The sequence below is a fragment of the Mastigoproctus giganteus genome, chromosome 3, assembly GCF_048544385.1.
Source record: "Mastigoproctus giganteus isolate SK-2022 chromosome 3, ASM4854438v1, whole genome shotgun sequence".
NCBI classification, from domain to species: Eukaryota; Metazoa; Arthropoda; class Arachnida; order Uropygi; family Thelyphonidae; genus Mastigoproctus; species Mastigoproctus giganteus.
In genome coordinates, this window is record NC_143577.1 from 164,850,281 (window position 1) to 164,877,881 (window position 27,601).

At 38.3% G+C, this 27,601-nt stretch overlaps 1 protein-coding gene across 1 annotated transcript; it reads right to left on the minus strand.

The window, feature by feature from the left end:
* Nucleotides 1-612: 612 nt before the first annotated feature.
* LOC150088383 (alpha-(1,6)-fucosyltransferase-like) lies at nt 613-24,474 on the minus strand. Its single transcript, XM_090369478.1, has 6 exons — nt 24,415-24,474; nt 21,478-21,727; nt 12,749-12,938; nt 10,838-11,014; nt 4,159-4,312; nt 613-978 (listed from the first exon to the last, which is right to left on the minus strand). Exons 1-6 carry the CDS (start codon nt 24,448-24,450, stop codon nt 631-633), a joined length of 1,155 nt encoding a protein of 384 aa, XP_090225604.1. The 5' UTR covers nt 24,451-24,474; the 3' UTR covers nt 613-630.
* Nucleotides 24,475-27,601: the final 3,127 nt, after the last annotated feature.

Genomic DNA, 27,601 nt, shown 5'->3' on the forward strand with positions numbered 1-27,601 from the left:
GAGAGGACAGAGGTTTCTTAAATGGCTATAACATAGATATACTCGTAAAAAAAAGGGGACTTAAAACTGGCCATGCACCATATCCCCCCTGGATACCACTGCATAAGTCCTGCCGACAGGACTTATGCAGTGGTATGCAGCTCGACATTTGCTCAATTAAATGGGGAAAAAAATCGTACAAAATTGAAGCATTTTGATCTTTTGTTTGGAGACTCCTAAAAATGATTTTAAACTGAAGAGGATAAAGTACACAAAATCAGCTCGTCATTCCAAAGTACCATTAATGAAACCCAGGTGGACATTCTCTGCATTACAATGTTTTGCACCGTAGTACAGAATATGCACTGCGTATTCAAAGAAAATTTTCACTTTTAAGTTTTAGCTATGAGTTTACAGTAGTATTGAAACGTATCTGTGAATAGAAGTAGCAGTCTCAGCTCTCTCTCATAATGCCTAACTTCATTTATTGAACAGAGCGTATGCTTTAACCAACAATTCTAACCGGTGTCTCGTTGAAAATTTTTAATAAATTCATAGTTAAATAAAATAAATTCACAGCTTTGAATGAGGTAATGCAGATGGAATAGTACTTTATGTATAGTATGCCGCTAACTGAATTCATTGGCCAGATTACTGTTCAAAATTGGGTGCCTCCGCAAACTGATATATCGGAGATGTTTTATAAGTGGGATAATATCCAATCGCCTGTGTTTGATTTTCAACAAACCCTTTGGTGAAACCATCCCATGATTTCCCTTTCAAAGCCTCGTACACGAGGGCATATTCGTCTTTCTTGCGGACGTGATCTCCTTTGTTCAGATGGAGTTCTTTTTTCAACACAGCCTGGTGTGCGTAGAGAACTTTCCTGGGAAAAGGCTGAACGTGTGCGTAATGGTGAGGAACATCCAGCGAATGTACAGACATCGATGAGTCGCCCTCTCGAGATCCGTGCATCAGCTCATAAGCCAAACGACATAACTGCAAAGATGAAATAAAACTGTGATTAATACTGATTTATTCAAAGGCAGAAGCCAGTGTCTAATGATTAAAAATGATATCCTTATTGATATAATTGCAGCACTTATTATTTGCTTAGCAGAACACTTCACAGCTTCAGGCCAGGGATGAGCATACCCTAAATATAAAGATAAATAGATATTTAGTCTCCGATATCAAGATTCAGAATTACAGGAATCACGACACTAATAAAAGGAAATTAAAATAAAGAATAGAGAAATAAGTAAAGCTAAGGGAAATTTACAGAAGATATTTTCATGGTAATAATAGTTCCATTATAAGGCTTCTGTCTAGGTAGTTATGGTGCTGGATAAAGCAGTGATAATCAGCATCAGGATTCTGTAGTTTTTGGAGAATCTGCGTAGGCAAGAATATTCTTGCAGTTTGAATACCCTCAATGATGCGAGGGATTGTTATGGGACGTTTTCACAAGACTGAGCTAGTCGGCCTCAGGCAAGAGTGACATGGTTTTTTCCCTCCTGGAAACTCGGGTTTTCATCCATCAAAGAACAGGTTGACCACAGAATACACGCAATTTACAGACATATTATATATGGCTTAAGTTGCTGATGCATCTTAAACCCTTTAATAACAACATACGATGACCTTTATGCAGTTTTCGTACATTGGAATCGTCCCAGATCAGCGCACATGGCTTCTCCATGTTGCCAATAACATGGAGAAGACCATGTTATTGGCAACGGAGGAGAACATAGTGTGCATAGTATTAGGGTCAGACGCCACCTGTGGTTTCCCACATCTGCGCCATATGTTCGCTGTGAAGGAATATAGTACTACTGTAAATGCCAGAAAAGTGTTGTGTGTTGTATATGACATATTGCGTTAGATTCTGTTGTGTGTCCTGGCATTTGGCTGCAAGGCCCCTAGTGGGACTCCACGTTGCCCGCACACACCACTAGGAGGTAGCCAGTCTGCCCATTATTCTCTGGCTTGTCTCCACCAGGGTCGCCAGAGCTTCCTGGACGGAGACAAAAAAAAAAGGTAGAGTCGGGGAAGTACAGAGTGTACGCAAGAAAGGAGGGTATAGCTAGAAATATGGAGGATGTAGGCCGAAGGTATCCTCCAGGTTATCAATGGAGCAATAAGCGCCATCAGTTGAAAGGGGAACCCGGGAAGGACAATAAATAAGACAGCAAGAGAGCTGTGTGCAAGTTGCCACTGAGGAATGAGGTGGTCCATACGCCAGTTGATCCTATCCAGGTTAAGATCGGTTGGCCAGTTAGGTTAGGATCAGATGTTTGGGTTGTTCAACGGAGGAGAACAGAAGAGAAGAAAAACAAGTGAAATTTTCAGTTAGTATTAGTAATGGCCGCATGGTGCAAGAAGGCCTATGGCTTATGCTGCACCAGCCAAAAAAAAAAAAAAAAAAAAAAAACTCCGAATAAAACAATGATAATAATTAATAAAAGAAAAGGAAATTAAACCTATCATCCTATGCGCTTCCCTCACCCGAAGGTACTGTCCAGATGACCTTTGAATTTCCCCAAACTGTCGGCCTCTACCACCCATGAAGGCAACTTATTCCAGTAATTTATAACTCGCTGGCTAAAATAAAACTTCCTGCAGTCCAATCTAAACATTTTCCCCCGTAACTTGAATTTATGTCCCCTAGTTCTAGCATCATTTATAACCTTGAAAATTTCGTCCTCATTCATTTTACTGATGCCTCTCAGAGCCTTAAACACCTCAGTCAAATCTCCTCTAAGGTGTCTAGTTTCCAAACTGTGCAACCCACATATTCGAAGTCTTTCTTCATAAGGACGCCCTTTTGCCGATCTCACCAGGCGAGTGACCCGTCTTTGCACCCTTTCAAGAAGCTCGATGTCTTTCTTTAGGTGCGGTCTCCATACTTGAACACAGTATTCCAAGTGTGGTCTAACATAAGCCTTATATAATGGGATTATCACGTCCCTATCTCTACTTGCAAAAGTTCGACAGATCATCGATAGGACACCATGGGCCTTCCTTGCAACCTGTTTACAATGCTCAGAGAATTTCATGTCTGACCATATCGTAACACCCAAGTCCCTTTCCTTCAGTACTGGGTTTAGTTTAACTCCACCAAGTGAATAAGTTATTTTGGAATTACTGTTTTCCAGGTGTAATACCTTTCACTTTGTTGGATTAAAGCATAGCTGCCATTTTTCTGACCATTCCTGAAGTCTATCTAGGTCTCTCTAAAGAAGCTCAGCTTGACAGTGATCGTTAACTACTCTACCAATTTTAACATCATCTGCAAATTTAGACACCACGCCCTCTATCCCTTCATCGATGTCGTTTATGAAAATTAAAAACAACAGTGGTCCTAATACTGATTCGTCAAATGGTTTTTGAATCCTCTCTCTCTCTCTCACAGGAAGTTTTTGTGCATTTTCAAACCCGAAACGACTGGAAATTACTGAGATTACTATTAAGCGCATCAGAGACAACATAATTCATACAGGGGCCTCTCTGGCAAAATAGTAGCAATGTTAATTGCTATCCATTTGAAAAAGTCGAGGTTTGAATCCCGATGATGAGGCAAAGAACTTAATGACGAGCAAGATGTCTTCCAGAATTATTAACAGATTTTTAATTTTGTAAAAAATTGGCCTTGGAACACACGGAGCTAATGAGAACCACCCACAACCCATCATACAGATATCCTCTCCTTCTGCTATATTTCTGAGAGTTCAGGTGTACAAACACGTCGGACAATTAAGGGCAAGGAAAAGCCCGAAAGCTGTTCGGAAACTCAGTTATTACGAGTAATTGTACTTCGAGTAATTTGAATTAATGTATTATTAATATTACTTTAACAATGTCATTCGACAAGTTATACAAAAAAATTAGAGGAAATTTTTTTCCTCTAATTTTTCAATATTTTTTCAATTTTTCAATATTTTTAGTTCATTTAGGAAAACAGCGCCTTAATGGCATTTTATCGACTAATTTAAATAATAAACCGCACAATTTTCCAGTTTCATTTTTTTTTTTTTAGCGTTCCCAGCTTGGTAGATCAATTGGTAAAGAAAACAAAACAAAAACACTTCACTTTTTCCCACATGCTGAATAGGTAGCAAAACATTACTTGTACATTGAATTAGAAATATTACAAAAAAAAAAAAAAAAAAAACTTACCCCAGATGAAAACGTGCACACTATGAAATCAGATTCGGCCAAAAGGTACAGATCAATCAGAAGACCCCAAAGAGATGAATTGCTGTAGCGTGTGGTTAGATTGAAGGCCACATTTGCACCCTCAGGAAAATATATGCAGTCATAGTTCGAAAAGCTAGGAAGAAAAACAGACAAAGCAGATTCAGCTAAAACGGATATAATGTGAAATCTAAGCATGTTTTTTTTTTTTTTTAATCAAACGAATACATGAATAAACACTCTAAATTATATTAACACTTTCATACTACTTGCATAAAAAACAAGGGGTTAACCGTTTATAATTATTCGTTTCTCCATTGTCGCCATCCACAAGCATAAAACATTTGTGTACAGTATTTTTATTTGATCCATTGTAAACACGTAAATCAGACCCCCTAAGGATCTCTTTTTACCATGACCTTCCAGCTGTCAGCCTTAGAATGAGTTATCGTTTTTGAAAATAGCCACTGGCTTCTCTGACTCATAAGATCTGCAAGGAACACTGGTTTTTGAAATTTCTGTTTCTTTTTCATTGAAACTTCAGATCAGATGCGTTAAACAATACTTATGCTCAAATTCATCATATTTATAGCGCATAAAGCATTACATACTTCTTAAGGCGCATTATAGCCATAGTAGCTTATGCGCCATTAAACGCCCATAACAACAACAAAAACAACAAATTACATACTTCATCCGTAAATATCCAATTATCAAAACAAACCAAATTAATCAATTTAATGGAAAGTGTTTATATCCATTAGCTAACATCTTTACTTTTTTTTGTGTATTACGTCATAAGTAATACGTCATATGATTACTTATTACCTATTCATCATGAACATTCCAGTTCTTTAAAATACATGAGAAATCTGATAGAATCATCTACAAACATCGTTATGTCTATAAATGATTCTCCTTTTACTGTACTGTAAGTTGCTGGTTGGCCTATCTGATTCATCAGGTATACAGCAAGACGACAGCAATAATAAAGTCTGCCAGTGCTTCACTTCTATCCTAAACACGTAAGCTGTGTGTTCAGCAGTGCAGAACACACAGCTTACGTGTTACTACCTAAGCACACGCATTTTGATTGACCTTGGTTAAAGCCCACGTGGTTGCTAAATACAGCTATCGATAATATTGATAACATTTGCAATATTCTTATCAAAATGGTTAGTTGTAAACTCCTGTGATCCATGTGGTCGTGTCGAAGTACAAACATCTGACTAGCATATTGAGTTCGCGCGGGCAGCACAAAGGTACAGAATCTTGAAATAACTGGGAGTAAAGTGGAGGAGAAACTGTTGAAGATAAACACAAGAAAGGCACCCGGGGTGGATGGGATCTATCCAGTTATATTAAAGGAGGCAGCAAAGGAAGTAAGCAAACCCTTAGCCATAATTATGAGAGCTTCCTTGGACTCAGGGGAGGTACCCATGGACTGGAAATGTGCAAATGTGACCCCAATTCACAAAGGAGGATCAAAGGCTGACACAAGTAATTATAGACCTGTGAGCTTAACTTCTGTTGCAGGAAAATTAATGGAGGCACTGGTTAAAGAAGCACTGCAGGATCATTTAGACAAGACTTCAGTTATAGCTCAGACACAGCATGGTTTTGTTAAGGGGAAGTCTTGCCTGACCAACTTGATTGGATACTATGATGCAGTCACAAAAGAACTGGATGCAGGGAATAACTTTGATATTATATACTTGGATCTTAGAAAGGCTTTTGATACTGTTGCACATGGAAGACTGCTACACAAATTGGAGCAGTGTGACATTGGAGGCAAATTGCTGCTATGGATAAAGGGGTGGTTGAGGGGGAGAAGACAGAGAGTGGTAATCAATGGACACTGCTCATCGTGGACTGATGTTATTAGTGGAGTCCCTCAGGGCTCAGTGTTGGGTCCATTATTGTTTTCTGTATTTATAAATGATATTGATGATGGTATATCGGGCTTAATGTCCAAGTTTGCAGACGATACAAAGGTTGGCAGGGTTGTCAAGGACACTACTGACACTATGCTGCTGCAACAGGATCTGGAAAGGTTGAGCAGATGGGCTGAGAGGTGGTAAATGAAGTTTAACATTGATAAATGTAAAGTACTACACATGGGAAACAGCAACCCCAGAGCAACGTATCAACTCTGTGGTACTACACTGACAGTGGTAGAGAATGAAAGGGACTTGGGGGTGGTTGTGCAGGCAGATATGAAGTTCTCTGAGCAGTGCAGACGGGCTGCAAGAGTAGCTCATGGAGTATTGTCAATGATATACAGGAATTTTTCCAGCAGGGATAAGGAGGTGATTATTCCATTGTATAAGGCGATGGTCAGGCCACACCTAGAGTACTGTATACAGGTCTGGAGACCTCATTTCAAGAAGGATGTAGAGCTGCTGGAACGAGTACAGAGATGGGCAACAAGATTAGTGAAGGGAACAAAGGGGTGCTCTTACGAAGAAAGGCTTAAGTTTTGCAAATTACAGTGTTTGGAGACTAGGCACCAGCGAGGTGATCTCATAGAGGTGTATAAAGCCTTGAATGGTTTAAGCATGCTCAATGCTGATGGGATTCTTCCTCTAGCTCAGAATAATCACCTGAGAGGGCATAAATTCAAATTGAGGAAAGACAGATGTAGGATAGACGTGCGGAAATTTGCCTTTAGCCAGCGGGTGGTTGGTTGGTGGAACAGACTTCCATCCCTTGTGGTGGAGGTTGATAGCCTAAATAAGTTTAAGGCTCAGCTGGACAGGTATTTTGAACGAACAGAGGGGTGAAGTGGAAGTGGGTTTTTTTTTTTTTTTTTTTTTTTGGCTGATGCTGCATAAGCTTGCTTTCTTGCATCAAATGCCTCTACTAATACTAAATACTATAATTGTCCTCCTCCCCACAGCGGGTGGAAAAGGCCCGAGTTCGAATCCCCTCAATGCCATGAGGAACTATTATCGACTTTTTTTTTTTTTTTTGTCACTCCGTAGCTGAGTTGGTTGGTCTCAAGCGAGAACAGCAACTTTCTTTTTTTTTTTCTGGAAACTCGCTTTTTCGTCCAGCTAAACAAGCAAATAGACCAGGAGCACATGCAGTTTATGGACATAAGCATGGGTGGATGAGGTTGTTCTCCAGATATGACAGTTTTTTTTTTTTCTTCTTCTTCTTCTCAAAAACAGCAAACCACAGTTTATATAGTTTTCAAACAGTTTTTTTTTTTTTTTTTGTGAAAACCCAAAACACGAAAGGTATGAGAAGACAGGAGGTACTTGTCGACATTAGACTTGAATTGTAGATTGCAATTTGCGGAATACAGATGTGAAGGACGGTTGTTCCAGAAAACAGAGGTCGAAGGAATGAGTGAGGAAGAAAAAAAGTTGATTCTGTAAATTGGGAGGTGGCAGTAAATGAATGATTGGTTGAGGCACGTGTTCGGACTGATTTGGAGAGCATAGGAGAATTATAGATGCCAATTCAGAAGAACAGGGATCGTATCCGTAGAAAAGAATGCAGTAGAAACTGAATGTCTATGAGACAGAGAGTGGAGGGACTTCACTCCACTAGAAAACATGTCGTTAATTAACCTGAAGAAGCTTGAGAGAGGTTTGGAGGTACCATCCCACATATCGGAACAATGGTAGGGCGAATCTAGATTTTGTGCAGTCAGTAGTTTTATAGAGAAAAAGAAAGTTGAGTTTTTTGATGCAGAGGAAGCATTATTTGCAAGAGATTAAAAGGCAAGTTAATCCTTAGAAATATGTGATCTTGTCTTTAAATATAAGTGCCATCGAAGATGAGCACAGGAGCAGTGCATTATGTTTTGCACAAATAAAACAGGACTAAGTTGTTTCCTTCGCCACACTGGAGAATTACATATAAAACGCATTAATAAATTATGGAATAGGTTATTTTAATTTCTTAATGTCTTAGAATATAATGAAAAAGTTATATGTCAATTTCTTAGGCAGTTTCTAAAATTTGATTTTTTTTTACGTTGGTAGATGGAAATAAATGAATATCCAGCAAAACGAGCATCGTTCAATATTCAAAATTTTTGACCAAAGAGGACAGAAATGCTTAAAAAAAAATTCATAAAAGAATGCCTGGAGTGTTTGGGGAAGTATCACCCAGTTATGCTACTGTTGCAAGATGATCGGTGGGACGGCCGATCAGAATTTTTATCATAGTCTGGTCGGCCATCTGAAGCAATCAATTCTGAAACAATTGCCATCCTTGTAGAAAAAATTTAGAAAACAGAAGAATTAAAGTGCCTGAACTTTGAAAAGTACTTAACATTTCCCCGTTGAAGCATTTTTAATACATCAGCATTTGAGAATTTTGTAAGTTTGTGCAAGATGGGTTCCCAGAAGCTTTTCCATTCCTGACAAACATCAGAAGGTAGAGTTATCAAAAGAGAATTTAAAATTAATTCTTGCTAATACAGTACCGATAGATTTTTATCCTGTTTGGTGACTGGTGTGAAATGTTGTTACATTTTTATGACCGTGAATCCAGATTGGAACGCATGCAGTGGTAGCACAAGGGATCTCCAACCCCGAAAAAGTTTGGAACCCAACCATCAGTTGGAAAACTGTTGGCTTCGGTTTTCTGGGACACAAAAGGATTGTTGTTCGATTACCTTGTACCTAAAACCACAATAACAGGAGATTATTGTACCAGCCTTATGTCAAAATTAAAAGTTGAAATTCAGGGGGGAAAAAAGGCGAGGAAATTTGGGTCATCGGGATTTGGTTCTCCATGACAATGTACCCGTGCACAAAGCCCTGGTTGCATAGGCTAAAATTCATGAATGTGGATATTGAATATTGAAACGATTCCCCGTACAGCGCAGATCTGGCCCCAAGTGACTATTACTTGTTTAGAAACATCATGTCTCAACTTCGTGAAACTCTTTTTTAAAATGATGAAGAGCTAAAAGCAGTGAAAGCCTGATTTGATGCTAACCGACCTGAAGATTGTTTTTGAAGGATTACAATTTTGCAGATTAAATGCAATAAAGGTATTGAACTTCGGTGTGAATACACTGAAAATTTTGAAAGAAAATAAGTCAAAATTAAGAGATCAACATTTAAGGAATTCGTAGTGAATATTTGAGAAATTGTGTAGGAAAAGATGTCTCGAACTGGAAGGTGGAATGAAATGTGCTATCAACAACAAATCTATGGAAGGATTTCCAGGCAGCAGAAAAAGGTCATTAAATATACAAGAGGAAAAGAGTGGGGAAAAAACTGAAACTCCTGTCTCCAGCATTAGTGGAGAACTTGAAGAGAGAGAGGGCCGCCTACCATTCCCATCGGTGATCGAGATGGTAGACGGTAGTGATCAGTAAGAGAGAAAACTGGATACACAATTGCAGAAAACAGGCCCTCGTGCAGTGCCGGATTAAGGCACGGTCTAGCAGGGCCCTTGCCCGGAGCGCCATTCTATAAGGGGCGCCAAATTTTACAAATCATGAAAAAAAAAAATATATATATATCCTTAGTAAAACAAATTATGATATTAGGGTTCCCTGTAAATGATTACATCTACAAATGTATATATATATATTTTTTTTTTTAATTTTTATTATTATTTTTTTTTTCTATAAATTGCGCGTGTTCTCTGTTCGATTTGCCTGTTCGCTGGACGGAAACCCCCCAGTTTCTGGGGGGTTTCCGTCACGAAGTGAAAAAAAGCTTACTAAAGTTCCTCGCGTCACCGACGGGATCCGAACCCTGACCTTTTCCACCCGGTATATCCTTAGTAAAGAGGGAGCAGAAAAATCTCTGTCCAGGGTGCGAAAATACCTTGGTCCGGCACTGCCCTCGTGGGTAGCAGCACAGTTGGTAAGATCGCCATCCTCCCCACTCCAGGTGGAAAAGAGCTGAGTTCGAATCCCGTCAATGACAGAGGAATTTTTATAGGCTTTTTTTTTACAACGTGGCTGAACTAGTTGGTGTTAGGCGAGGGCAGCATGGTTTTTTCTCTCGGAAACTCGGGTTTTTCCTCCATCAAAACGGAAAATCGAGCTCAGACCACACGCAATTTACAGACATTATACACGGAGCAACATGGCCTTAGTCGTCGATGCGCCTTAAAAAAAACCTCAACGACAGCAGAAAACAGTCGGCAATCCATAAGATTGGGAGTTGTTCAGATGACCTTCATGCCAAACATGATCAAAAGCTTTAAAAAAGTTGAGAGCAACTGCTTGAGTTTCACAAAATTTTTCTATCAAATTTTTCCAAGATTAATAACGTAAGACAGAATATCACCGGTGGATCGACACTGACTGGATCCATATATCGAACCTTCCATCTGATCATTGATCAGTGGAAGGTTCAATATATGTCGTTTAAAAGTTGGTAGTTAATGAATCACACACACACATATAGAGTATCAGCTTAGAGCTTCGTCTTGCGTGGTTTATTTATTTGGTATCAGAAATCTATGAAATTTAACTGTAGTCATTTCTGGAAGCCACAGAAATGAAAAGCCCCAGGAGACTGGAACAGATTTTTATTTCACGCAAATTAGAGAACAAACTAAAGTCATTCTTGACTGAAGCCTATCGAAATGCTTTATGCATAACTGGCATTAAACGACCTTTTTAAACCGAAGTGAATTAGGGTATGCAAATAATAAAAAAAACGGAGAGAAGACTCACCTGCTCTTACATTCCTCAATTACACTCGGATCGTCCGTTGCCAAGTACACACGTCTCGCTACAGAACCATTGCGTAACTCCATCTGCTGGTAGAAATCTTCTACGTGGTACAAGTATTCTTGCAAGTGGTGAGATTTAGCCTCGTTTCCAACTTTGTCTGTTCTCCTCACATGAATCCTACATCAAAAACAAAGAAAGTGAGTGAGTAAGTCAGTGGAAGAGAGAGAACGACTTTCTTAACTAATAACAGTCCTGAAATTCCTAAACTGTGAAGATATGCAACATTTTTAACTGAAAAGGATCATGCATATGCGCAGAGATGACCCGTCCCAAACTCAGACCTCAGAATTTCAACGTTGTACAATTAAAAAAAAAAAAAAAAAAAATCCTAGGTATGTTTTTACCGTGCACAGGCACATAGTGCACATATGGATAAAAAAAAATTGTTTTAATATACAGATAAATAAATAAAAATCTTCAGAAACGTATTGTCTGTAAATGCGTGTATTCTGTGGTAGATTTTTTTTTGTTTGTTTGCTGGCCAAAAAACAAAACCCAGTTTCCGGGAGAAGAAACCATGCTACCCTGGTCTGAGACCGACTAACTCGGCAATATTGACAATTCAGAGATATTGAGGTCTCGATAGGATATGTGAGGAGAACATTAAAGAAATATCAAGTTGCAACGAAAAAAGTGATCTCAATATAAAACTCAAGTAAAGTAAGAGTCGTCAGTTCTCAATTTCTGTCCCTCGTTCTTGAGACTCATGTCTTCATGATGAAGACAATTCCAATTGTGGATGCAATTTTTTAAATATATTTATTCAGTTACACTACAGATGCAAGGATGTACCTTCCTGACTTTTCGAAATGAGTGAGGAAAACAAATTAATTTTCTGGACGAATACAAGCATAATTGAAGAGACTGTTGCAAAACTGAGAAACAATTGATATTCACATCTGCATAACTTTATTGTGGTACTGTGCGTGGCTTCAGATCGTGGATCACAACTACTGAATTTATTATTTATTTTTTTTTTTTTCAGCTTCAACCAACGTGTTCTTGTCTTGAAACATGTGCACTCCTTCAGACACTCAATGGTTGTCTCCGGAGGGAGATTCTGCCTCTGTTAAGTTTACTCTTTCTTAATATTAATTTGCGTTTGTAAGTCTATGCACTGACCACCTACCAGACCTAAGATATTCTAAATACTGGGGTAATCAAACCTTTTCGGCAAAATCTCTCTCAGACAGTAATGCAACCTTAGTTTCCATTAGAAAGTCTTTGTGTTTGGATCTCAAAGAAACAGCGAACTATTACAGGAACACAAAACGTCTGTGATCAGTAAAAGAAAAATGTGTGGCTGTAGAACACCACTTACAAAGATACAGTACTTGTTATTGAGCAAGTCTGCGCGGTAGCACAGTGGTATCGTACTGTCCTCCCCACACCGGGTGGAAAAGGCCGGGTTCGAATCCCGTCGATGACGCGAGGAACTTTAATGGGCTTTTTTTCACTCCATGGCTGAGTTAGTCGGTCTCGGGCGTAGATAGCAAGGTTTTGCTCACGGAACCTGGGGTTTTTTCGTCCAGCAAAACAGACAAATCGACCAGAGAACACCAATTTATAGACACAATATATAAACGGGTATATGTAAGAAATTACGGGTGGCCCTAAATATAAAATTTGTAACTGAGCAAGAATGAAATCATTTGATATTTGTATCAGTATGTGCATTATTTTCCTTGCCTGGAAAGCAGTCAGTACAGATAGTACTGATTGCTATTTGCAGTAATTGTAATTTGCAGACCGAGTTTCTCATTAATGAATGCGCATCTATATGAATTTATTTCTAAATACTTTGGAAATATTCAGTTCAAAATTAGATTTAATGACTCACAATTTTCTTACCCCACAATGGGATGTTTATAACCTATTATTTTCTTCTGAGCGTCCAAGAATTTTTTGAGTCTGTCTGTTGGACGAAGTATGTACTTAATAAACTGTCCGTACCACCACGCGAGGGGATCTTCGTAGAGATCAATTATGGTAGGGCCAATATCGGAGGGAAGAACACTCATCAGATTCCTGTACTGATGATCTGTTGGAAAAGAAAAAGATTGCAATTAGCAAGAAGACTGATCTGTGCAAGGCGTCATAAAACAAACGTGATAATTGACACAAAATTTCGTATTTTTATAAATTGCTCTGTGTTTGTCAACTGGAGGTGCAGAATTAAATTTAGTTTAAAAACAATTTAAGAATTTAATAAACAGAACGATATTTAAAATTAAAAAATATCTTTTTTTTACCAGACAGCATGAAACAACAACGAAACATTTTTCAAAGGAAATATAAAGGATCTTTTAAAGTTGATTTTGAATGTCAGTTTGCTTTCCTAGCATACTCAGATTGCAAGGCATTTCATTTAGTGTTCATAATATGATTTTCATCTACTGTTCATATTAGTTGGACTGCTGACTGAGAAATTCTGGAGTTAGGAATCTTCTAGACCTTGCTGCAGGTCAATTTCCGGTAGTTTATAGACTATTCTACTCCCACTTGCTCCTTGCATATCAGATGGACATATACGAGTAAAGCAAACCTTCCAGACAAGTCACGGTGTGAATTGATGTTGTTACATATTAGTAAACTCATGCTCTTATAGTTTTTGGTGTAAATTGCAGTTGAACATGCTTTTAAAATATCAAGTCGGTGCATTAACTCACCAGATAGCGTTTTTTATGTGTTCAATGATTACATTAAATCTCATCAGACAATGTAAAATATTTACTAAAAAAAGAAAGTATCTCTGTATTTTGAATCAAAGGCATATTCGTTGGTCCGCAGATCAGAGAGTTACTGAAAGATGAACATTTTGAAGGTGTTAATTTTTTTGGAATTGGAAGCATCGAAACCCTTCAAGAAAGTTTGGGACCATATTTTGGCCAACAACACAGTAGACAACTATAAAATCTTGATTGAGAATTCATTATTCTGCAAAAATCTCGGTTGCAGTATGTCTCTATAAATACACATCTTCCTCCGTTCCCATTTAGTTTTTTTCCCAGATAACCTTGGACACCGTGACACCATGAAAATTTTCATCAAGATATTGCTACAATGGAGAAACGCTATCAAGGAAGGCAGAAGCCAAGTATATTACTGGATATTAGTCAAAAAGGCTGCTGATTTACTAAAGAAAAAGCAAATGGAATAAAAAATAATAATAATTGACCTTATTTTTACGGTGTTTGACATGTACTGTAATGCTTGATAAAAGTTCATTACATGTAACCTACTTTCCTCTCTAAATCTCTAGGCTCTAGGCAATTTGTGACTTCAGATTCAGGCAATGTTCGCATTCTGTTCACTTATTCACAGTCCCTTCAGAGAACAAAGCAAAGCGTCAGATTAGGGCCACCAGAGATTAGGGCCACTCATCTGCTCATGGGTAACATAAGTTGTGTGTGTGCTCTCTGGTCAACTTTCCTGTTTTGCTGGACGAAAAACCACGTTTCTGGGTGGGGGAACCTTACTGTCCGGGCCCGAGACCAACTAACTCAACCACGGAGTGAAAAAAAGCCATAAAAGTCTCTCGCGTCATTGACGAGATTCAAACCTTTTTCACACCATACAAGGAAGACGGTGATTATAACTACTGTGCTACACGTACAGACCCCTTCGGAGAAAAGAATAATTTATGTTTGGGATGAGTAAAGTAAAATAGTTTGTTAATTCTCTGGAACAAAAACATTTTTACGATTCATGGGTGAATCAAATTTGAAACTTAATTTTAAAAAATCCTGCGAGATGGAAATTCGTTAAATTTTAATTTTGCTATTAATATTAAAGCAAAAATAACACAGAAAAATTTCACTGATTTGTTTTTTAAGTATTGGAATTTGAGATGAAGTCACACTCGGAGGGTCCGAATTATATTTTAATATCCTGTTTCTCTGCACGGTCAAATTTAAAAGCGAATGTCGGTCCCACTTCTCATTTCATCCTCTTCTTTCTATTCTTACTCATACAGCATCTTCTGATAAGGGGACAAAGGCAAAAAACGCCATACAGGGATGGACTGGAAACAAAACTGGCATTTGGAATGTTTGTAACCAGCTGTATTTATTAGCTACCTTTCGCTATTTTTAAAACGTTTTGATTTTTTAGAACATGACCACAGTTAAGACAAGCCCTATAAAGCGTTTAGGGCTGAAGCCTCAAGTTATGAAAAAGTCTGGACTATGTATAAGTTAAGTGGGATAGCATCATTAATACATAGTTTGAGGCTTCAGAGAGTAGGCTCTGAAGTAGACTTTGAAAAAGTAGACTTTTTCATAGTCTATTCATAGTTCCTATTCATAGTTTCCATTCATAGAAAAAGTAGACTTTTTCATAGCTTGAGGCTTCAGCCTAAACACTTTATAGTCTAAACACATCATACACCATCAGGCATCTCTCATATTGCGGAGTTATACTTCATAACTGTTTTGCCATCATTGCATCACTCGAGTACCTACCTACCTACCCACCCACCGAAGAAGGACCAAATAATCTTGAAGCGGTGCAATTTCGTCGGGTGACATTTGAAAGAGGAAAGTTTTTCTGGATATCGTAAGTTTTAATATTAAGCTTTTTTTGCTGACCCTGCTAAAGTTCCCAGAGTGGGATTAAGTGCCTGCGGGCACGACTGTTGGTCGTTTTTTTTTTTTGTGTTTAAAATGAGTTTATATATACGTGAGAGAACTTTGGAATTCACTCTGGATGCAGAGTATGAACCAACATTGAGAGTTTAGCAAATGCGTAAAATTATCTAGATTGCAGGGGTTTACTCTCCTGCCTTTGAGGAAATACCAAGTAGTTTGTAAAGATTGTGTGACTAGAGACACATTGTTGAGGGGTTTTCCTTTTGAAAACCAAGTAATACACCCTCATTTGGTGGGTAGTATCAGAAAATATATCACTATAGAACGGTATACAATCGAAATACTGAATACATATCTGAAAAACTCATTAGAAATATATGGGAAAGTCACGAGAATAGAAATGCATGCGTAGAAGGGCTTTCCAGAGTTATATACGGGGAAAAGTCACAGTGCAAATGGAAATGAGAAAGCCGGTTCCCAATATTATTTATGTCATGGGAAACCGACTACTTCTGAATTACAAGGGGGTAGAGAAGAAATGCTTGAAATGCGGCAGCTTGGACCATTTAGGTGCGATTGCACGAAAGGGCGTTGTTTTAATTGCAAAGAAGTGGGGCATATTAGTAGCGACTGCTCCAAGCATGCAATAAATGTGAGGAAACAAGCCACAAAGCGGGCAGCTGATCAGTTAGATCATATGCAGATGCTATTAGAGGAGGGGAGGAAAAGAGAAGTGTACAGAATTCGAAAGAGGGAAACATGGTTATTTTAAAGCCACAGGGAGCCACAAAAAAGATACTGTCACTAAAACCAGCGAACTTAATAACAGGAATAGAGGAGGGGAAAGGGACTATAGATATAAGACAAGACACCCCCATTTTAATGGAAATAGAGGAAATAGCAAGAGGTCAGATGAGGGGGGAAAACAAAGACGAAGAAAGCCTAGGGGGAGAAGGAAAAAGAAAGAGGCAAATTGTGGAAGAGAGAAAGGACATCATTCAAGATCTGAATGAGTTAAGTTCGGATTACTCTGAAATAGAAGGGGAATTAGGTGAGGGTAGTGATAAATTACTGGGGGTTGAGCATTTAAAGAAACATATACCAGTAGGAATGGAAACATTAATTGTTAAGTTAGTAGAATAGTGTTAGAGCATACTCAGGAAGGCAAAGTAGGCAACATTCAATTTATGTGGAGGGACATATTTTTTGGAAATTTGGTGGGACAGACGTTACAGACGTCCAGTAGCTAAGCAATTCCCGAATTTCATGGCTATTGGGACATGAACAAGAGTTAGGCAAGACCTTGTATGCTTTAAGCATATCTCTAACACAATAGTTAATTTCTAAGGTAAAACGAATTGCATTAACATGGTAATTATTGGCAGGTGGAATATACGGGGCTTTGCTCAAGGGCAAGCTCAGCATCATGTATAGAGGAACATGTTATTACTAGACGTAAAAGTTTTATTCATTCAAGAAAGTCACTTTTTTAATAGCTTCCAAGTACGCAATTTCTAGAACAGATTCAAATGTTTAAGTTTCTGGAGTTTTGGTTCAAGGAATGCCAAGGGGGTAGGCATCATAGTCTTACCGCCAATTATAGGAAAATTCTACAATCTTCAAAGAGATATAGAAGGTAGAATAATCTGTATTGACTGGAGATTAGGTTTGCACACAATAAGATTGATTAATGTGTACGCACCAAACACCGCTCCTGAGTGGATGGGAATATTTAGCAGCTTACATCTTTTTATGTTGGGGGCCCGATTGATTATTCTAGGAGGAGACTGGAATTGTGTTTTAGACCCAGTTAAAGACAAGACAGGTACGGGGGATCCTACAAGAGGCACAGGGGGCTCTTTGGAGCTCAACAGTTTGTGCTTAAAGCATGACCTGATAGATATATGGAGAATGAAATACCCCATAAGTCATGGGGCAACCTTGTCTAGGGGAACGGTAGGGACCCGCATTGACCGGTTTTATGTCCCAAGTAAGGTGACTCGGGTAAGACAGTAATATTTCCGGACCCCGTTCTATAACGGATCACAAATTAGTCATGATGGATTTTCCGTTAGGTCTAACTGTAGAACAGGAAAAGGGCACCTGGAGGTTAAAACCGGTGCTCTTGCAAGGTGACCCGCATGACATTAAAAGATTAACGCATCATTTAAGAAATTCTACTTACTGGACAGAAGGAAGCTGGGCGAACTACAAGAATGCAATAAAAACAGCTTTTCAAAAATTAACAAGGGAAAAGAGTATGGAAAGCAGGAGGGAATTAAGGAATCTCTATGAACTTCGGAGACTCCTAAAGTGTTGTCAGGATGGAGTAGGAGAAAGAGAAGTACAAAAAGAAATTCTGTCACTATTAGAGAGGCAAGCAGAAAACGAAGCTGTCCAGATGCGTATATGTTATAGAAAAGCAGACAAGTCATCTGCTTTCTTCTTCAAGCAATTCAACAGATTACACAGAGACAGCAGTCTTATCCATCAGATACGGGAAGGCCCACGCCGAAATCAGAATACTGGCGACATTGTTGTGTTTAGGACATGTTTACAAGCAAATATAGACAGCATTTAGAGGACCAGCTTTACCAGCGAGCTGGGAAATACCATGGTTTCTGGCAGCTCATAGACAAGAACATGATTTGCCTATCTCGCTGAATGAACTATTGTCAGCCTTGAGGGAAATGAAAGGAGGTAAAGCGCCAGGTCCAGATGGACTAACAGTACAGTTTTATAAAAAAGTACTGGAAGGAAATTGGACCAGCCTTGGCTGTCATTTTCTCCGAGTTTTTCTCAGAAGGGGTAGTCCCGGAAGGATTTATAGAAGCCCAAACCATATTCCTTAAAAAACAAGGTAAAACGGGGAAAGAAGTGGGCGAATGGAGGCCAGTGTCATTACTCAACACAGATTATAAGTTGTATGCCAAAGTGCTAAACGCCCGACTTAAAAGGCATTTAGAGCACATTATAGGTCCTAATCAAACGTATGCAATTCCAGCAAGAATGATGGCAAATCTTTCATTTTTGAAAGATTTGCAAGGATATTGTAAGCAGAAACAATACAGCATAGTGGTGGCTGTTCTGGATTTGGCAAAGGCTTTCGACAAGCTCTCCCATGAATACCTAAGAAGTTTGCTACATACAGTCCGAATGGGTTCTCTATTAAGAACAGCTATTATAAGTCTCTACAAAGAGGCACAAACTATTCTTTTGATTAATGGCTACAGCTCAGAGAAAATAAAACAAACGGGGGGTTAGACAGGGGTGCCCACTGAGCCCTGCACTATTCTCATTGGCACTAGAACCCATATTAAGGCAATTAGTTATTTGTAAAAACATCAGCGGGGTTCATCTTCCTGTCCCACACTCATTGTAAATAGGTAGCACATGCGGATGACGTGATCTTAACTTTAGCGGACAGCAGTTCTCTGCAAAAAGCGCTAGATACTTTCAGCTATTTCAGCTTATTTAGTGGTCTATGTCCAAATAAAAGCAAGACGAAATGTCAACAGTGGGGAACTGAAATTCCAGCACAATTGCCAGTAGGCCTCACGGTCTCGGCAGCCCCTATAATTATCCTGGGGGTACCCTGCGCGAAATGTCCGGCAGATCCTCCCGGCAATTGCTAGGTTCTTGGGAGGATGCTATGTGGACGATTCTAGTACCGATTTTGATGAACATTGTATCAATTACATCATTCAATTATTACACAGAAAGGTAACTTGAAGATTATTTAAATTTTTCTGGAACAGTAGACAACAAGAAATGACGCAGCAGAAGCTATACTGCAGGAAGTGTGAGGGGGACTATGCAGTACCACAATTGAAGTGGTTAAGGTGGGCATATGTGTTAAAGCACATCCGAACGGCCCTATAGGGAACCCATGCAGCGGCTGCCTTAATATGGGGAGGTTTATTGAACTGTTAAAAATGGAACATACTGGTCCAACAGTAGAAGTAATAACATCCTTTTATAAATTGGTAATCAAACATTTACAAGAATTATCTGCAGGGTGCTTGGACATGGGAAACAAGCTTTAAGTTTCAGAGATATATTGGAAGTTGTTCGATATGAATGTACCGCCAGTGCCGATGCCGCGAAGCTGGCTGAGATTGGATACGACTCAGATGTTGAGTAATCTACACCATTATATAGGTTATGAGTCACGAAAAGACCTGGCATGGAGAATAATACACGGGCACTTGCCAGTGGAGATGAATAAAGCCAAATTTAGAGGGCATGTGAATGTCGAATGTTTATACTGCAAGGCGCGTGAAACAGTGGAACATGCATTCCTCTCCTGTCGGGTTATTCAGCGTATCTGGCTCAGTGTGCACAAAACAATGGGAATACCGCGCTTGACCAGGGAACAAGTACTATTTTTACAGTTTCCGGCCCCGATTTCCAGAGCGACGCGCATCCTGATATACCTCTTAAACGAAGGCAAATATCAGGCTTGGAAAATTAGGAAAAGAAAAGAAGAAGGCTCTGCAGCGGAGGTGTCAAAGTGCACCCTTCGAATGATGCATGCTGCAATCAGAAGATTTTTGGTACTAGAGTTTCTACAACTTGGAAAGCAAAGATTCTTACGATTATGATATTTCCCCACACCTTTATGTCGGCTAATAGATGATAACATATATGTGCAGCTTAGATGGTAATGATCAGTCTAGGTTAGGCGGAGTGGACGTACCAACTTGATTAACTTAGTTATTAGAGGGAAAGGGACCAAGTCAGCTGCAGACATTTGGTCTCTCTCTCTCTCGCATGTACGGCGGCTGAGCTTTGAAAGCTGCATGCTAAAGAGGGGGACGACCCTAGAACCCATGTAGGGCAAGCCAACTCCAGGCGGCTGCCAACCTGGTGGTCACATGGACTGCGCCTTCCTTGGAGTGTGTCAGTGGGAGAGTAAGCAGCCCAATTGGGTTGAGAGGTATACAGAGATGAGTGGATAAGGGTGACTGTTCCTTTCAGTTTATTATAGGGGTATGGAGTTTTTTTTTTTTTTTTTTTTTCCCAGAACCATATAGACCACTATGTGGTTCCAAAGCAGGACCCATATAGAGTCCTTGATGAGTTTAATTTTACAGAAATATCTGAGAACTGGAAAGCACGTCTGGTTTAACCAGAATGCCTACCTGCCCACTGATGAAGGCCAAATAATCAGAAACGGCACCGGTGTGAAGAATTTAATTATGTTTGTGGGACCCCGATTGGGTAATAACAGTCCTGGGTAATAACAGTCCTCGGTAGTGGGGACGCATTGCCCAGTCGGGGTATGAAGCTTTGAGTTTGTGTGAGAATTAAAATTAACTGTCCCTTTCATTCTTCTACGGCATCTTTTCCTCTTCCTCTCTTACTGTCACTTTCCTACCTCTTTTTTTCTTTGCTCAGTCTCATAGGGATATTGAGGATAGCTGAGATCTTTATCCAATACTATTTTCAAAACGGTGCCGTCTGGGTGGTGGTATCCATCTGAGAATAAGTAACATTAGTCTTCTCCTCAGGTGAAGCGCTACTTATTCGAAGTAGTGCAATATCATGGCAACTCGTTGTGAAGGTATTCACAATATGAGATATAACTTAAAACGATGCCGCCTTGCAAACATTCTGTTAACTTAGATTTGGCTATGTATTAATGATGCTATCGCACTTAACTTATACATAGTTAAGACAAGCCCGTGTGGGATTTTCCATGTTCTCTACATGGCCAGTCCGCCACTGATGCATCAAGAAGCATTCAGACTGAATGAGTATCTCCGAAAAATTACACAGCGCATGCCATGTTATTGAACATCCAGGCGAGCTAGTTGGCTCATTCCATTTCTTCTGTCGTTCGGCTGAACATTTTAATTCAGTGTTTTTTGCGATGCATCGCATTTAACCATGTCTTCGGGAACGGATCAATGCGCGCGCGCAGTGTGTGTGTGTGTATGTGTGTGTGTGTGTGTGTGTGTGTGTGTGTGTGTGTGTGTGTGTCCTTACTGTTATCTCCTGGCCAAGGACTTTCTTTCCTATTATTATTAAAAGCGGTGCACTCTGTACCAAGCAGTTGAAAAATGTCCTTCCAGGCTCCTGGAACGTAGTGCCAATTTGATGTTTTTACAATTACCATCTTCTTACTGTAATAGGCTTTGATAAAACACCACAATACATCGTGGATGGCAGAGGCAAACCCATTAGGATTGGTCAAGTTGCACACGAGCATCCGGACAGACCCGCAATTTGCAGGATTCTAGAAAAAATCGAAAATACATTATTCACCGAACATACCAGAAACACTGCATATTATATTATTACAGAGTGTGTGTATACAGTATATATATCATTTCTAAAACGTAAAAAAACTAAGGCCAACTAGTACTAAGCATATACAGGGTGTTTCCAAAGCACGAACGTGAAAAAAATTTAGAAACCAAAAAAAAAAAAAAAAAACCCTCATAAACATATGTCCGATTACAGAACTTTGAAAATATGGCCATAGACTTTTTAATGGTAAAAAATAATAACAAATAAAATACAGGGGAAAGTAATAAAACGCCCTCGTACAGAAAAAAAAAAAAAAAGAGAGAGAATATACATGCTAATAATATAAAAGCTTTAAAAATTCGAAATATTGATTTACTTAGAGTTAGTTACTGAAAATTTGAAACAAAAAATAAGGAATTTAGGGAAATGAGATGAAATTTGGACCAAAACATTAAAAAAAAAATAATAATAATAATTCCTCCTCAAAAGATGGAGGATAACAAAAAAAGTACTAGAATTTTTTACTAAATAATCTTATTAAATAAATACTAAACAATTTTATTAAATACTTATTAAATAATTTTATTGGATAATTATTAAATAATTTTATTAGATAATTATTAAATATTTTCTTAAATAATTATTAAATCATTTTATTAGGTAATTATTAAATATTTTATTAAATAATTATTAAATGTTTATTAAATCTCTCTATACATTAAAAAAGGTTTTCCTCCTAGTGATATTTATTCGAGCCAATGGGAGAAAAGAAGGAGGGGCAATTACATCACTACAAATGCGCAGGTAAATAATTACATAGGTCATTTCCTGATTAAATTTCGATCAGTGCGTTATAATGCTGATATAGAAGAACTCTTTATTATATACAGAAGGCACATTGCTGTATATAACTCCCTTCACGGCTACAAGTCAGGGGTTATATATTAGTAGAATGTTGTTATTATTATACAAATAATGACAAAACATTTATAAAATATTTAAAAAATACTAAAGTATTTACAATCTTACCTCTACTATATCGGGACGATGGGTTCCTTCATCAGCTGACATTAATGTACAAAAAAACGTTACAATGGAAGATCAAATGATGCTGGGCATGGTCATGATGCTGGGCGTGGTCACGTGTTAGACAGTGAAGCACGTGCACGAAGTTGGTGAACTCTAAATGGAAGGAACACAAATGGGTTACTGGGCAGAATCAGACACTTGTTGCTGACAATGCAGAGCACATACGTTGGACGCATACCAACTGCGTGCATTGCAAAACAGCTGCCTCCGTAACGTTAACCAACGTTGTGCATGTGCTTCACTGTCTAATAGATGACCACACCCGGCATCATTTGATGTTTCATTGTAACGTTTTTTGTATATTAATGTTAGCTGATGAAGGGACCGATCGTCCCGATATAGTTTGTATATTTGTAAATAGTTTAGTATCTTGTAAATATTTTAAATAATTCTATAGTTTGTAAACATTCCATCAACGCTTCTCCGACGATGGAGAAGTGTTGATCGAACGAGCCAAAAGAGTGACAAGGACTGATGTTTTGGAAATAATTCAAAGTATAATGAACGAAAACCCGTACGTGAAGATGTTCAAAACCCTTTACAAAGTGTACGAATCAGGCGAAGATAAAGAAGCGTTTGGCATTAAGAAGGGGGTTGGCGAGCGAAGCCAACCCCCTTCTTAATGAAAGCTATTTAATAATTACTAGGGGACGGAGCCCCCTAGTAAAGATCCGAGTTTGAGTCCCGTCAATGACGTGAGGAAGTTTTATGGGCATTTTTCACAACGTGGCTGAGTTAGTTGGTTTCAGGCGAGGATAGTATGGTTTTTTTCTCCCTCAACTTGGGTTTTTCGTCCAGCAAGGAGAAAATCGACCTCAGAACACATGCAGTATACACGGAGCAACATGGCCTTAGTCGCTGATTCTCCTAAAACCTTACTACAACAACAGTGTCATAAGTACATTCAATCAGGTGGTGATTACTTTGAATAAAATAATTGAGCTCTTTCACTTTATGTTCTTTTTATTGCACTAGTCCGGGAAGTTTATTACCACACCTCGTATATACAGTAACACAAACGTCTGTGTCATAACTGGAAACCATGAAAATAATTTTTCTGGAAAGTCCTTCCAGCAGTGCTCTCACAATAATCAGAAGTAGTCTTCAACTAATCATTATATTTTTTATAAAATAGGTCTGGGTACTTTATTGGCGGACCTTTCTCGTGTGTTGGAAAAAAATGTCACCGGTAATTGAACTAATTTTAAAAAAAATAATAAATAAGGAAACGTTTAAAAATAAAATGGAGAAGCGTATACACCTTGACACATTTCACATCTTACAAAAGGTTCAAACGTTGTAGTGAAATTAATAAAAAAATGGGTGAAAGGGATCCAACCATTCTCGTGAGATGTAGAAATAATTAAAGAAAAGAAGCAGCTGCTCTTCATAATGAAATATCAAAAGTCACTCGTAAAACCGGCGTAATCTAAGCAGTCTGGGAAGACCAATCTTCTCATACTGCCTAGACATAACTTGTTTCATGGGTTCAAACTTTGTCTGTCTTTGCAAAAACGTTTTCATTAATCCAACCAGTGTAGTTAATCTGTACATGAGGCAGTTAAGAATATCTTTCCTACTCACCTGTAACAAGCTTAATCTGCTCTGCACGAGATTCATTAGTCTCTTCCGCTGTGTATTTTGCCATTCATCCTGCGGTGTCATTTGCTGTAACTCGTTGAAAATTATTCTGAAAATTGAGAATTTCCTACTGTAAGATTTCACAGCAGTTTTATGAAATAATCTTAATATTTCACAGAAATAATTTTTAGTGACACATGGGAAATATAAGGCGAAATATTAAACAGTGCCAAAAATAAGTGGTTCAATTTAGCATGCGGTAAGAAATTGTTAAACGTAATGCAGTCTCAAAAGCTTCCATCGAAGTTTATCCGTGGAACTGATATCCCATATGTGAGAATGCAAACGTAGTCCTAGGTTAATGCGCACTTAAGCCATTGATTGGCAACCAACACATTTTAAAATGGAATGGGCTAAGTCGTTTGTTATAAAAAGTATTTTAATTTTGTTCGTGTCAACTGACCTCAAATAATAGGACTTAAATAATATGATAATAATTAATAGCATGAAATAAATTACAGTTTGATGTACGTATACAGGAACGACCCATCCATACAGGTGACCGAGTCGGTAGCTTAGAACACCAAGTTTGAGGGGTTCCGTCCATATAGGCGAATTACACAGCAGCTGGGGTGCGAAGTTCAAGAAAAAAAAAAGCAAGTTTTAAAAAATTTTAAATAAAAAAGATGAAAAAATGTAAATAAAATATCGACGTTCATTATTTCAATTCCTGTGTGGGGAATACTCCTTATAATTCGTTTCTGAAAATTTCTTATGTAAAATGTTTTGTCAGGGCCAACCTACTCCAATACAAATAAGACAATTGTCCAGAACTCGTAATTGATAACATCCATCCATATTCTATTGAATTAGACTTTCGTTTGAAATTAGGCGAGTCATTGTTTTAGTCCACAGTACATGAAATGTGACATACAGCAAAGTCGCACAACACCACAGATATGGCTATTTATCCCTGGATTCGGGTGCTCAACACAGTCTCCGTTCCATACCATACTGTTCATATCTTACACTCACTTACACTACATTCCCACTCCTATTTAAAATAAACGCAGTGGATACATTGCTGTACAAAAGGGATGTGAACCGAATGCAAAGAATCTGGGTCCACCCACAGAAAGGGAGAAAAAAAACGGCACCTGCAAGCTATCTATGCGCTCGAACCCAGGATGCAATTATACAGTATTGAATGGACAAGACGAGACAAAAAAGTAAAAGCAAATCTGCTTCCATGCAGCTTGAAGTTTTATGATATCCACGAGTGAAGTCGGTCCAGGGGTCGTCCAGTGGCGGAGGTAGGCCTCGCACTGCTAGATGGATAGAATAGTTCCATAAATATCATAGAAAATAACAGATATTTTCAAAAAATAATTGTAAGTGAAATATAAAATGTGTAAGTTCTGCTTTTAAGCAAAACATTTCTACATTACTAAGGTAAGAATATATATTTTTCTAAGGGAAAATTTCTATTTTCTTTTTGTCAGAATATTAATATTGAAAAAAAAAAAAGCTACAAGAACTTTTTGGTCACTTGGTACATGAAATATAGTGATGCTTCAAACTTAGCCATCTCCAAAATTAAGTGGAAACAACCCAACCGATCACAGATAACCTATTAATTAGATGCTAACATAAACCTTCATTTGGGTATATTGACAATAATGAATAAAGTTGTACATAAAACTTTACCATTTTTTTAAAATATACTGATTAACTAAGGGACGTAAGTTATGTAAATCATATCAAAGTCGCCTTCGTAAACAAATTGGTTTATTTGATAAATTCAAAAGTGAAACCCGTAAACGCAGCGCGGCAAGAATTAAAGTTAGCCTGCTCTGGAGATTATACAGAATGATCCCAGTGTCACGAAGCCAATTTAAAAAAAAAAAAAAAAATAGAAAAGAACTAGTTCTCCATATTATCAGACGTATTATCTCAAAGGCCAGCTAATTCCATGAGAAATTATGAGAACTCTGAAAAGAATACTTATTTTTGAATTATTTAGTGGGTTTTCTCCTGTTTGCTTGACGAAAAACCCGAAATTCCGGGAAATTAAATATACAACCCTCATTCAAAAGAGAGACTAACTTGGCCAAGGTGTGAAAAAAAGCAGATGACACTTTCTCTCCACCCTATGGGACTCGAATCCAGTCCTTTTCCACACGGTGCGGAAGAACGTGAGGATGAGGCGTGAGGTCATATCGCATTACGAAAACCAAACTGCTGGTAATTTTCTCCAACGTCCCATAAACGCTATCGAGTAGGCCAACTTTAATACTGGTCACTCTGTAAATATACTCCAGCTAATATGTTGTGCAATATAATTATGCTTGATAAATGCATTCCTGCAGACAAAAAATCTTTTCGGTTGTGCAGATGAAGAAAATACTGCTTGAATCAAAGAACTAACCTCTTAAACTGGGAAGTATGTTCCAATGTGAAGTTTAGGTATTCCTTAACATCTTTGGAAAAATGTTGGTGTAGAGCACCCTTAGTGAACCGGTGATGAAGAAAGTACCACATCTCTCTGACAACAGAGTTCACATATCGTCGTGTCTGTACTAATAATGGATAAATAATACTAGTGAGGTAAGGCGAAATCTTGAATAAACTGAATATATAAATAATAAAGTATCTCTTTTTTTAAATTGAATCAGATAATATTTATTAATAGGAAAGAGCAAAATAAAATTTATGCACTCCTAAGATAACAGAAGAATGCCATAGAGAGATGTCATTGTGAATGCTGGCGACGAAAAATTCTGACACAGATTCCACATTTCTAAATTGTGGCATCTGTGTCACAATCTAGAAATATGGAACTAACAACTTTCTATTATTAAAATATGCCACTGGATCTCATCACCTCGCTAAATATCTTCGGTATATTAAACAAACAACAACAACAAAAAAAACCATCCTGTGGTTGAAAAAAAAAAGCGCAAAGAGCCGGCTGCGATCCTAAATTTTGCTAACCATGTTGAGATAGTGCTAAATACGATGACTAGACTTCGCTGACTATCAAAGAAACATTTCCTCATGTAAATTTTCCCCTTCGCGAGAGCCTGGTCGGCACGATATATCACCGTCTGCCACTCATTTGAAGAGTTCTGGGTTCCATTTCCGACGACAACGGGAGGAATTTCTAAAATCTTCATTTAAGGCTACATTT

Excerpts from the sequence above, each read along its gene's own strand:
- LOC150088383 (XM_090369478.1), bottom strand. The coding sequence starts at position 24,450 with ATGAATCTCGTGCAGAGCAGATTAAGCTTGTTACAG. Across the intron at positions 4,313-10,837 it reads ATTGAGGAATGTAAGAGCAG|CTTTTCGAACTATGACTGCA; the intron begins GTGAGTCTTCTC and ends TTTTCTTCCTAG. Across the intron at positions 979-4,158 it reads TGTGCACGTTTTCATCTGGG|TTATGTCGTTTGGCTTATGA; the intron begins GTAAGTTTTTTT and ends TCATCTTTGCAG.